At 40.4% G+C, this 13,418-nt stretch overlaps 1 protein-coding gene across 1 annotated transcript; it reads left to right on the top strand.

Annotated features, from left to right (window-relative positions):
* The first annotated feature begins 2,141 nt into the window (after window positions 1–2,141).
* Window positions 2,142–12,524, top strand: LOC134184078 (transient receptor potential cation channel subfamily M member-like 2). The gene is made up of 19 exons (XM_062651684.1): window positions 2,142–2,292; window positions 2,365–2,572; window positions 5,928–6,081; window positions 6,142–6,504; window positions 6,643–6,814; window positions 6,876–7,044; window positions 7,102–7,207; window positions 7,329–7,438; window positions 7,502–7,633; window positions 7,698–7,757; window positions 9,055–9,341; window positions 9,396–9,621; window positions 10,196–10,321; window positions 10,385–10,516; window positions 10,619–10,900; window positions 10,969–11,143; window positions 11,711–11,882; window positions 11,955–12,109; window positions 12,168–12,524. The coding sequence occupies exons 1-19, from the start codon at window positions 2,207–2,209 to the stop codon at window positions 12,278–12,280; spliced, it is 3,228 nt and encodes a 1,075-aa protein (XP_062507668.1). The 5' UTR covers window positions 2,142–2,206; the 3' UTR covers window positions 12,281–12,524.
* The last annotated feature ends 894 nt before the right edge of the window (window positions 12,525–13,418 follow it).

The raw sequence follows: 13,418 nt of genomic DNA, 5'->3' as shown, positions 1-13,418 counted from the left end.
TTATTATTCTCATGCGCAGTACAACACTGGATACTGCAAGTCCAATGAAACTGTTAAAAATTGTGCAAATTGTAAATACTTTACGTCATCGTTGCCGTATACTTGTACGTTTGGTACGGATATGAAAACCGTGAAGTCAAATCATGGTTAGTAGATTTGCAATAGACATTAATATATTGCTGCATATTTTGTCTTCACAATATCATCGAAATTTATTTGGTGAGCGTAGCATAAACATAAACATAATAATAATAATAAGTCACCGCCGCGGCTTAGTGGTTAGCGACAATGGCTACCACTCCGTGGTTTGGGGCTAATTATGACAGTAAATTATGAAACTTGTCTGTCTTTCATTGTCATGTTTCTCTAGCTTTATCCATGAGACTAATGACTCGTTTCAGTCGTTGGGGAGTTTCTGTGGTCTGGCGAACGGTCCGTTGACGATGACGTTCAGTGTTTTCCTGGTGGTCATTGATATCCACTAGGCGTGCTGTCTACGAGTTCGCGGTCACCGTAATGCCTGCAATCTATATCGAATTGGCTAGTCATTGATCGCTGTGTGGACTACACAGAAACATGTACCCTGCTGAGCTCACCTGCCGGGTTGGTGGGCGACCAGATGGGGGTAAAGACTCCACTTGCTCATATGGAAGGGCATAACGACACATAATGTGGCATTGTCAAACACTGGTGGTTCCGATGGTCTTGGGAGCTTTGGGCACAGTGCACGCAGCACCAGCGTAGCGTCGGGGGAGGGGGGGGGGGCGCTGGGGAGGCTTAGTCCCCAAACATTTTGGGCGTGTCATTCCGCTTCAAGCAAAACTATAATTTTAAGTTACTAAACGGTGACAGTCCGCTTAATCTCAAAGTAGTATGTTGACGATCGACGACGTTAATTGACTCTACCTCTTTGACACTACACATCATCATTTCAGTATGATAAAACCAGTGTCGAGAAGTCGTGGACACGGAAAGTGCGCATGACCATCACCTATTTGAGACGTTTACTACGCTATCCGGCAACGGAAGAGTCGAAGAAGACCGCATCAAAAAAGCATGCAGAAGCCTATCCATCAATTATTTCTAATTGAGTAAGTGTAGTTAAGGTCGACAATCCGATTGACAGGAGAATGGAATTTCCTGCGGCTCCGCTACCTAATGATTTGCTTGCACTCCACGGTACTTTCTCCACAGGTTATTCTAGCTAATATAACTAGCTAACCTATATTGCTCGCTAGATTACAAAATGCTAAAATTGGTCAACGTCGTTTGCACTGAATTGGTCTTCTAGGTTCTATTATAATCGAAATGCAATTTAATTTGCAATTGACCAGCGCAGCGAGCCATGAAAACATTTTTGGCACGGACTGTAACAGTGTTTCCACTCCTTTATACGCACATTGCATGACGGCAATCAGTCCCGCAGCTTGTTTGTAACCTGAAATTTATAACATTTACTTAGTTAGATGTATACAAACTGCGAGCTAGAAAAGTAGAAAATGGGCGTGGCTTTTCATGTGAGAAATGGCCTTGGTTTTCGGCCTAAATATTAGCCCCCCCCAAACATGAGGACCATGCTACGCCGGTGCACGCAGGTATTGCACGGTGGCTAGACATTATTCCAGGTCATCACAACCTGCAGCACTTACAGAAAACAGTGCTTCTGGTTTCTACTCGGATCCTTCGTAAAGTCATGTCTTCTTTCTAGACAGCCGTGATGGTCTAAGTACTTCTGAAGCAGGGTTTGCTTCCGGTACTTGTAATAGACTTTACAAACCAGACTGATCTGGTTGAGCACTACACATAGAAAAATAATAATAATAACTCGCCTGCGTCAAATTCTATGGAATTGCGGACCAGAAACTAATATATTTCTTGGGAGCGGCTCTGTAGATTTGGCCCCATCTAATGACGTGCTCGAGAAATTAATTAAGCTATGCGAACTAAAAAAATTCCTGCTAACTATAGGTTTCCGAGCTTCAAAATTTTATCATTGCACGAGTATTACATTCTGTGAACAAAAAAAATTACCTTTTGCGCATGCTAGTCCATTGTTGCTCGTTTGAGCTGTTCCACCAGGTACACCCACGCAAGTAGCACGTGGCACGGTAAGTTAATTAAGCCCTACAAGGTTAAGTAATTCATGGAACGTTGAATACCAGGTACACTCTCATTTTTAGCTTGCAATCGACTCTCGCAAAGTGCCATGTCTGTTCGAGATCTTAAGAAATGCGAGATCGAGAAGTGTGCAGCCTTTGTTGTAGGACCGGAAGAGCCGGGACCCCAGCCGAAGTAAAATTCGTGTGTACGAATATACGCAGCAATACGGTTATGTAACTGTCTACTTCGCTTGCCACCGTTTAGATGTTTGTACTGCGGACAAGAGAAATTAGTCGGCACGTTTCGGCACTTGCAAGTGCGACCGCAAATAAGAGAAACGGACAGGAAGAAGCGACACGCTGCATGGCTGCGAGCGGGAAGCAAATTCAGGTATGAAACGACCTGCTCGTACGGGCAAATTCGTTTCGTTGGTCCTGCAGCTGCATCTCACGTGCACAAAAAGAATGCAAAGGTAAGTGAATCAAGAGATCTGGGTAGAGCGATGTCTGTATAGTAATTGTATCTTAATTTCTTCAGATGCTTAATTAATTAATCGTTATATATAATCGATAGTTGATGGATGTATGCCTGACTAAATACTTGCACATGTTTATTTCTGTTATCAATGTAGTCTACTTGTACAATGTATACCTAATTATTTTATTGCTTGGGTTCCGTCTGTTTATCTGGTTAGAGAATTGTTTGTCTGTTTCTTTGTTGGTCTGCATGTCTGTCTGTCTCGTTATTCTTTTGAATATGCTGCGAAACTACATGATGCCATCGACCCGGTCTATCTTTGCCCAGATATTGGGTTTAGACTCTATTGATGATTTCACATGGAATCAAGCCTCACTAAACATCAAATTGGGTGGGTTTGGCTTATCTGAAGTCAACAAGAGTAAATGCTTGGCATACGTCTCTTCATGGGCTCAATCTGTCAAAGATTTGCCTAATAGCTTTTTCTCACTTTTACAACATATTCAAACATCTGGTGGAAAACGATTCCACGTCATCTTCACTTGGCTTTAACATTCATTCAGTTGTCAAGTCCTTGCCTCCAATTAGATTAGGAGATAATATGAAACACCGAGGCCTCATGCAATCATTGTCAACCCTTTCAGCTACAAAGGGTAAGCTTCAGCACAATCTAAGCTCAGAAATTGGCCTCTTGAATGCAGCTCATTGTCTGTCTTCTGCACCTCACAGAAGGGATGCTGCAAGATTATGTTCTGCTCAAGGTAGGGGGTCTGTGGCTTGGTTAGAGGCCGTACCATCCTCAGATAGGTACGCACTTATTGCAAAGGATTTCTGTCTTGCATCTTTTCTGAGGCTCGGTCTACCAATGCCTTTTAAGTCATGCATAAACAAATGTGAATGTGGAGTAGAATTGGATGGAACTGGGTATCATCTTCTCACCTGCAAGTTTGGCGGAGAACCAGTCTGGCAACACGATTCTATAGTGTCAGGATGGTGCAGTTGTTTGAACAAGCTCCAACTGCATCATCACAAGAAGCCAAGAGAACAATATCCAGAATCTGAGAATCACCTCGATCTTTTGATATACGATATGAATCAAGCACAGAGTTGGGTGTAAGCATGGCTCACCTTTGGAGCAAAAGACATCCTAAATAGAGCATCTAGAGAGGCAGGCTATGCAGCTGAGAGGCATGAGATGAGAAAGAAAAGCAAATACGAAGTTCTGTCAGTTCAGGATGGCACAATACCTAACTTAGTTCCTCTGGTCATTTGAACACTTTGGGTTGTGGGGGCAAGAGGCTGATAACTTCCTGAACTCACTCTCGAAAAAATCAAAAGATTTGGAAGGCAGAAGTACTGAAGCCGACTTCAGGATGAGATGGCGTAGACAGATTTCTATAATTATTCAGAGATATATTGCTAGAGTTATATTAAAGAAGATAAGTAGATTGCATGTAGGTAAGATATAGGAGTTTTTCTTTGATGTAGATATTTAGCACTATGTTTATTAGGATAATAGCTATGACTTTAGACATTTCAGTAGTTTTTGTTAGTGCTAAGGATGCTTTCATTTTGTGATTGTTACTTTTACAGTTTGGGAGAGAATAAAACAATCTGTCTGTCTGTCTGTCTGTCTGTCTGTCTGTCTGTCTGTCTGTCTGTCTGTCTGTCAATGGTAGTATATTTTCAAACATGAACTATGGTACAATAGCAAATAAAGGCTAATTACGAGTCCATACAGATTTCAAGTTCTATAAGATTATAAGGACATAAAGTCCTTGTTTATGCTGGAATGCTATTTATGTCAGATGCCTTCTTTTGGAACACACGAGCATTGCACTGCTGCAGTTTGATGGCAGTTCACTTCCTCCAGTAGTCTTTGAATTTACTTGCATTTTGTCGGCCTTTGTCATCTCTTGATCTTTTAACAAGGTGTTTAGATAGCTCTCTGCAATTTTCCCCCATCTCCCATAATGTTCTAATACTAGGGGAATCACCTCTGTCTGTCTGTCTGTCTGTCTGTCTGTCTGTCTGTCTGTTTGTTTGTCTGTCTAATCGATAGAGTCAGGGAAAATGGTCATGCTGCTACGACAAGAGAAGAAAAGAAACTGAAAATTCAGAAGAACCCAGGAGGGTATGGATAAGATGAGTTTCTCTTGTGATAGAACGTTTGGGAGGTGGTGCACAAAGGCAGAGTATTTTTGCAACATTTATTACAACAGTCAGTAAATCTAGAAGCCAATTTTAATGCTTTCATCTCATGACGTATTGGAGAATAAGATTTTCTACAATTTTAGCTACAAACATGTAATGCCAAAGTATTCCTCAGAAAACTTTCAACATTGTCACCCAGTCGTGGTGATTTGACTTTGACATTCAAGGCCAAGTCCATTAGTTAATTTATGATGTTGTTGTTTGCAAGGACTCGTTTACTTTACAAAGTCTTAGCATATGTACAAGTAGAGTCTATATGAGAATAAAGTACCTGTCTGTCTGTCTGCCTGCTGGCCAGTTTGCCAACTTTTTTTGTGACTTTTCAAAAATGTATAACACCAAAGTTGACTTGAGAAAAGTGCATGCATGTCTAAGTTTTCAAGAAATAGACTAATTGAGGATAATGTAGCTAGCAGAGACAGTGTTTATATATTTGATCTTCACTTGTGAAGCACTTATGAAAACTCGTGTGTTCTAGCTACTTTGTCGAGATGTTGTATTACAACAACCTGCCAGCCTGGTTATCTGTCTGTGTACCTGCTTGCCTGTTTGTCTGTCTGTCTGTTTGTCTGTCTGTCTGTTTGTCTGTCTGTCTGTCTGTGTCTGCTTGCTTGCCTGTCTGTCTGCTTGCTTGCTTGTCTGTCTGCCTGCTTGCTTGCCTGCCTGCCTGCCTGTCTGTCTTTTTTTGTTTATCAGGTTTATCTGTTACAGCTATATAGGCAGACTCTACACAGTTAGACCCACGCGAAGATATGTTGTACATGTAAGAACACTAAATACAGCCTGGTTGTCAAAATTTTGGAAGGAATGGAAGCATTATTCAATTAATGATATTTTACAAATACCTTCAACTATTCTGCAACAATGTTTTACAAATTGCTGTAGTGTTACTGTAAATCATGCTGATTATAAGGAAACTGTTGAGGCGGCTGACTCTCATCCCAACGTTAAATAGGAACATATAATGCTATAAACTATTAAGTTTTTTATTTATACACAGAAAGACATTGTTCTTAATTTAAGAGTCTATTTTTATAATAGTCTTAATTAATGAAAACGTTTTAGGTTGTCATGCAGTTTGTCTTTAATATAGAGTTATTGTTGGAGACAACAGTAAATATTTTTTATTCTTTCAGTATGTTCGTTTGGCTGACAACAGTGACTGCAATACAGTCATAAAAATACTGATCAATGAGTGGGAAATTCCTGAACCAAAATTTGTTATCAGTGTGACTGGAGGAGCAAGGACGTTTCGCTTTGACTCTCAACTGAAAGACGTGTTTGCAAGAGGCATGTGATGGAGCATTTGTAAGTACTGAGATCTTCTATAGCTTTCTGCATTGAATCCAGGTTTGAGGAAGATGTGTCAAGACAGTGGTGCATGGGTGATGACAGGTGGCGAACACAGTGGTGTTATGAAACTTGTTGGAAAGGCATTGCTTAGCAATGCCGGTACAGAGAGCTGTCAATCAATTACTTGTATTGGCATTTGCACTTGGGGACGTGTGTACAATTTGACAAAGCTAATAGGAGACCATGATCGTGAAAAGGATACAGTTGAGTACAACTCATCGGAAAAAACAGGAAATTCGAATGTTAAGTCACTAGATCCGAACCATTCATACTTTTTGTTGGTTGATGATGGAACTATGAGACTTGAGCGAACCCATCAGGAGTGGCATAGCGGATTCAACCAAGCAATCAGGAAATATAGTAAGAATTGTTTTCCTTGGGTAAATAAACAATATAAACAAGCAAACAATATGCAAAGTAAAGCTACGATCAAATAGTTTGTTATCTCATTTGCATTGACTGTTTGCTGTTTTTGCAGTTTGTGTTTGTTTGCTTTAGACTTTTCTCATGAAAATCGTGTACCCGTTGTGACTTGTTTACTCAACGGAGGACCAGACTCCCTCACGACTGTGAGACAGTCTCTGAATCAGGAAATACCAGTAATCATCATCAAAGGCACTGGTCGGTGTGCAGATGTAATTGCATTTGCCATCAGCCGTGCAAAACGCCAGTTTATATAAATTATGCACATTATTGATAGAAAGTATTATATGTTTGTTCTTGTTTTTAAGAGTGCAGCCGTGTGGTCAGAAGTACGAATTTACTTGGGCCGATGATGACTGGAGAGATCTTGAAAACTACACAAAGGAAGTGTTTACTGAGAGTGAATTCAAGGAGGCAGGAAACCAGACATTTGTGACAGAAATCACATCTTTGGTGGAAGAAGGACTTCAAGCCAAAGCTAGTTTAAAGTGTATTTAATGTGCTAATTATCTTTATTCGAATGGATTTCTTTAGAACAATGAACTTTTAATCGTCTTCGATCCACTGGACAGCTCCATGAGTCCTTCTCTTCGTCAGCTGGACTATGTCATATTGATGCAATTGTTTCGTTTGAGTCATAGTGAGTTAACTGTTTGTCTACCTCTTGCTTGCTTACTTGCTTGCTTCTTCTGCTTTGGAGTGTACTTGATGGCATATTTTTAGCAGTTTGCATGAAGTGATTTAATAGAAGTGTTTTGTAGAAAGAGAAAGAGCTCTGAAAGACTCTGTCAAACTAGCCATGGTTTGGAATCGTGCGGACATTGTGCGTGATGAGTTTCTATCACAGGGCATCAACACAGACACAGTGGATTAAAATTTCTTTTTCTGCACATTTCACGTTTTCAATGTCTGTAATAATTATGATTATTTTTAGCTTGAATATGCTGACTGGAAAGAATTGTTGACTAAGGCGCTAGGAAATGACGATCATTATAGATTTGTACAGTTATTTTTAGATGAGGGAGTCATTGATTTTGAGAAATTTGTAGAAAACAGGTTGACAGAAGTAGGTGTAGCATCAGGAACTTTGGCAGATTATCATATCTTGGAGACAACTTTTTGTGTTTTAGCTCACAGCTAATTCTATCTCTAATTCTTCATCTGATTTGGCAAGTCAACAGCGCATCTTGGTATGTGAAAGTTGATTACAGTGTATAGTAGCTTTGCTTGCAAAGGGTGAATAATGAAAGTATCATGCCAGTTAACTATATGAGCTAGTAGTGACTGCTTGCTTATCAGTTTTGCTTGCTTATCAGTTTTGCTTGCTTATCAGTTTTGCTTGCTTATCAGTTTTGCTTGCTAGTTGTATTTTACCATTGAACTGTGATTTGCTATACAGATAAACTGACAGCTAGCTATAGGCACTAGATGTGAGCTGACAGTAGCAACAGCACAGCTTTCTACAGAGATATGGCACAGGATAAGCCTGTCTCTTGCCCACAGGTACTGAGACAGTTTTTGTTTATGTGGAAAATAGATGACTGGAAATGAAAATGAAAGAATCTAAAGAGGAGAAGAGTGGTCTGGAAGTAATTCCAAGCGATACATTTTACCTTTATCATGGGTATCACATGTACGTTAGTGATTATCCAAATGGTAACAAAGCTGGCAACAGAGGCAGTCTTGGTGTTTTTCTGTCTACAACTAAAGGTGATTTTCACAGAAGAGCGAGTTGACCATTTTCTTATTGTTTTGAGTTTGAACTCAAGATGAGTTTGGTGGGGTGCATCATCACAATATGGAAATGCATTAGGGTTGTCATATCAGCAATATGGTTTTCCACAATTTGCTAGTCACGAGGAACTGGAGACAAGTTACGACACCAACTATGATTCAATTTCTATACAACTGTGTGTTCGTCTTGAGAGTAGTCATCTCTGACAAATATTTTGAATATTTTGTAGACAGTAACAGACTGTTGAGGTCATAAGCATTCAACACAAATTCTGACTCACTTATAATGAACAGACATGCAATTACTAAAACTTTAGACTTTTAAACACAATACAAAGGGATGCGACCTATTTTGCAGTAAGTGTCAAAAACACGGCACCAGCCATGCAACTTCATAGTGTCAGTCATTAATATAAATACATGCCTGTAATGTGTTACTAAATCAATTCCATCAAACCTTGCCAATTTTAATTATTATTTAGTGCAGGTTTCATACTAATATTACTTAACTTAAATTATGGTTGGGAGGCATATTATCAAATAAATTACCGAGAGTCTGAGTGCTTCCCGAGAATAATTAGCCGAGGCAGTCCAATTAACTTCTAATTATACAATAGATGTCAACAAAGTTACTACTGTCATGATTAGCTTTACTAGGCAAGATATTAATTAAACAAGAAGTAGAGAATTTGTTGTTACTAGTGGTCTATTTAATTAATTAATGATTTCATAGCTTGTAATGCTGTGCTACAGGGTGGCACCGAATTAACAGACGTCGACACTACTACTGATAGGAGTGTTTCTGACTTATTTGGACATTCTTTGAAAGCAAACAAGTGCCTCACCAGCGGCACCAAAAAGTTGTTCCTGTGGGCACTATTGACACAACACTGGAAATTGGCAGAAGTATTCTGGACAGCTTGCAGGAATCCGATCGCAGCTGCCTTGGCAGCCAGTATTATTATCAAGTCAACAGGTAGACTCTTGAAAGGTGGTGCTCTTCGTGTGCAGGCATGGGATACATTGAATGAGCAACAAGAGTATGTATCAATGGTATAGAAATTTGAGGTGTGTAACAGTCAATGTGTATATAGAATGTGGGCAGAACGAGCTGAGAAACTCATGTCTGTATGCTACAGTCAGGATCCTATTATGACACAGAGCCTCATCATGAAACCTTCAGCAGAATGGAGCTCTGTGTCTGCTGTGACACTGGCTTCAGAGGCTCGTAATCTTAAGTTTGTTGCTCACGAGTGCGTTCAGACAATTGTCAACGAGACTTGGACAGGAGACATGGAAACAATGACCTCAAGGATAAAGGTTAGATGCAGCCGGATGCCTAACGTTTGGTTATGTAATGCTGATGGTGTTAGATTGAGTTTGACGTTTGATTGCTGCTTGTACATTTGGTTATGTATTCATTTGCTGCATTCTCTTTTTTGTTTGTTCATCTGGTTGTGAGTGCATGTTGATCGTTATGGTTATTTAAGTCATCTAGTAGTCTGTCGATCTGTTTGTTTGTGTGTCTGTTTTGGTTTTGTTTGTTTATTGGTTTGTCTGTCTGTCTCTGTCTGTCTTTTTGTCTGTCTTTCTGTCTGTCTGGTCTGTCTTTCTGTCTGTCTGGTCTGTCTGTTTGTCTGTCTGTCTGTCTGTCTGTCTGTCAATAATATATTTTCAAACATTGAGCTATTATACACTATCTAAGCAAATCTGTCTGTCTGTTTGTCTGTTTGTTTTGAACCAACTCTAGGAGCTGAGTCCAGGCATGTTGGCTGGCTGGTACACAGTTCGGTTGTATAACCATGGTCTTATTTGCTAGCTTTCTTTTGTCTATATTACTGCTTCGGCTTTACATTCCGTCAATTTCAATTAATTAATGAACGGCGATGTTCAGATAGTTTCATGTGTGCTCCTTCCGCTTCTCATACCTTTTCTCATCAAGAAAAAGGACAAAAGCAGTGGTGGCATCTCTTTTACTGCATTCTACAGCAGTCCCATTGTGAAGTTCTGGCTCTATTTAGTAAGTACCTTGTCAAGGTAGCTGTACCTTGCTATTGCTCACGCGTGTTCTTTATGTGTGCAGTTGTTCTACGTTATTTTTGTATCCATTTTCAGCTACAGTATGCTTGTCCGGTGGCAACAGGGCGAATGCACGTCAGCTGATGGATTGTCACTCGCTTGGGTGCTTTCAATTTTTTATGAAGATTTACGTCAAGTAAGTTTGATATTAAGAGGGACAATTAATTAATTTAGTCATCTAAACTCTAGATGCATCTCTGCAGTATTTGATAAACAAATGAATGAGTGTTTTTTCTAGCTGTTTCAGTGGGTTTATATAGTTCGGATAAAAACCAAAATTCTGGTCTTATCTTTACCCAGTCTTTCGGTCATCACCAAAGTCTCTGCCTTTTTGCTCTACATTGTTGGGTTTGGTTTGCGTTTTTTTATGTCTCATGACGAAGCTGACGGCTACCCGATTGGATTTCGATGGGCACGAATGTTGCTGAGCATCTCTGTGTGTCTCTACTTTGCCAGGGGGATGGAGTTGGCTCGTGTCAATTCAACGATGGGACCTCGACTGACAATGATCTACAAGATGGTAAATCAGTCACACAAATTCGTTATAGCAGTGACACTATTTATAGTAAGAGACACTCTTGTTTGTAGATCATTGATGTGGTGTTGTTTGTGGGACTCTTGCTTGTTTGTTTGGTGGCATACGGCATTGCTTCGGAAATGTTGCTGTTTCCTCACCAGGAATGGTCTTTTGATATTCTCTTCAAGATTTTTTACATACCCTACTGGCAGATATATGGACATTTGTTCTTGGAAGAATACAGTGGTTTGTTCATGCATGTTACGGAAGACGTGCACATTGATGTACATCACATGTGGGGCGTGGCTCAATTTGGACGTCTGCTCTGTTTCTTTTAGTTAAAATTCAAGCCATTTGACGACTTGGCCAGCATTACATGCACGTGTCACTAGACCGTAGGCCATTTTTTGTCAATTAACGTTTACTCTTTACTATACATGCAGATCAAGATATACTGAATAGGAAGACTGTGACGTGCCAGGCATTATTTGAACTTTTCTTTTTGACAAACCAACTTTCATTCTATCATGGTTGAATTATTCTGCAACCAGAAAGCCATCTAAAAACAATCATCTAGAAGGAACAGAGCAGGCGTGCAGAGTTTGATATCCTATCGCTGCATAATGATCTGTATGTTTGCATGGGCGTGTGCGCATGTGTGTGAGTGTGTGAATTAGAATAAATTAAAACTGTAGCGTTTGTATCACTGGCATGGTGGCATGCTGTTGAACTAAAGTTGCGTCTAGAGTTAGTGTATATACTGCTAATAAACCATCCCTATGTTCAGTATCTGTAGCTGGTGCTGTCATGTAGGTGGTGTGGAAGGAACGTGCGTTAAACTGTCTTCCTTTGCGTCTCTAAATCAGACAATCCAAGTGCCAGACAACGTTTGCCCTGAGAAAGAACCTCTTGCTTTTATTCTATTGGCGTTCTACCTTGTCCTAACAAATATTCTGTTGCTCAACCTTCTCATTGCCATTTTCAAGTACTAAACCTTTACTCAATTAATCTATACTCTAGTACTTTATTCTAATTTCATCTTGTTAATTGTTGTTAGCAACACTTTCAACAAAGTACAGTCTGATGCAGAGTCATTATGGAAGTTCCAGTGGCTGGAAGTTGTCCAATCTTTTGAAGACAGAACTTGCCTTCCACCCCCTTTCAACTTGCCTGAACTTATCTTTCGATTTGTAATGTTTGTGCGGAGGAAATGTATGATGTAGTTAAGGCATCTTTGAGTATTACTAAATTCTTTTTTTGTTTTTTTTAGCAAAGCTTGATGAGAGTGACCAACCCGACGGCAGGCCGAATGGGACGTTTGATGCTTTTTGCATGCAAAGATATTTGCTTGAAGCCGGAAGTGAGTCACGTGATGACGCTTGATGTCATGTACAAGCACCAGAATGACACAATGATTGGCTGGAGGGTGTATTATTGATATTCTAGACATTACATGATATACAGTCCGCATCAAAACTATTGGCACATTTACGCTTAGAGGCGTGGCCATGGGTAGCGTGAGCAGAAACGCATCGTTTTCACGTGACGTACGTTTTCTAGATAGAAAAGAAATATTGTATATGCTCGTAGGTTCGTTAGACTTTTGGAAACACACAAGTGCGCATCAGTAGCTTCTGTCCTCCTTTCATTTTTTTGATAACATTTCCCCCGCTAGCTACACAAAGGCGCGTTCGGCTACACATGCGTTCGATGTACGGCAACAGATCACAAGGCGTGAGCAACTGCCACTCCGCCTGGATTGCGTCTTCAAGTTCATGAACGTTTTGAGACGTAGGAAGCTCAACACACCGCTTGATGACCGCCCAGAGGTTCTCTATTGGTGCAAGATCTGGTGAGTTAGCGGGCCAATAAAGACCGTGACGGGCCCAGAATCTCGTTTTTTTAGCTCCACTAGCGGAATTTTCTTAGGCATAGTATAGCGATAGCCTGAGTCATGAAGTTCTCTTCTGCTGGTGGAAGGAATGACGACAAGTCCTTCCTGCGCTGCTAGCTGATGGACAAGTTTGTTTGCTGATTTCGTTGTTCCTTGTCTGCGTCATGTTCACTAGGCTGATCGATGGTTTTCACATAGTTTTTTGGTCTTCCACGGGAAGCTAAGCTCTACGTTCTCCAGCGTCCAATCTTTTGAGAGTTCAGTAAACATTAGAGCGAGAAACACGTAAAAGTTGGGAGATCATAGATGGCTGCTTGGCACACCAGAGCGGTATAGTGACAGAATATCGCGGCGTTGTCTTTCACGACTCATTTGACGACGGAAAAGTTCTTTAGGCGGATGCGCAGACTATGGAATAGTTTCTGTGACAGCTTTTCAGCTGTTTGAGAAAATTTGGCGCTGGTTTCCTAGTACATAGCAAGAAGACTTTCCAAAAATAGTACAACTAAACCGGAAATGTGTCAATAGTTTTGACGCGGACTAGTTGATTACACGCCCTAAACCTAGAGTTCGCGCGCTGTCTGGTCTGGAAGTTCAAGGCTAACCCATGAGTCAGTGCTCTCTGCC

Source organism: Corticium candelabrum, chromosome 9 (genome assembly GCF_963422355.1).
Source record: "Corticium candelabrum chromosome 9, ooCorCand1.1, whole genome shotgun sequence".
Classification (NCBI taxonomy): Eukaryota; Metazoa; Porifera; class Homoscleromorpha; order Homosclerophorida; family Plakinidae; genus Corticium; species Corticium candelabrum.
Note: the sequence above shows the minus strand (reverse complement) of the source record. Positions and strands in the feature narration are given on the sequence as shown.

Coding starts and splice junctions, on each gene's coding strand:
- LOC134184078 (XM_062651684.1), top strand. CDS start 2,207: ATGTCTGTTCGAGATCTTAAGAAATGCGAGATCGAGAAGTGTGCAGCC. Junction 6,505..6,642: donor CCAAGCAATCAGGAAATATA/GTAAGAATTGTT, acceptor TGTTTGCTTTAG/ACTTTTCTCATGAAAATCGT. Junction 11,883..11,954: donor CTTCTCATTGCCATTTTCAA/GTACTAAACCTT, acceptor AATTGTTGTTAG/CAACACTTTCAACAAAGTAC.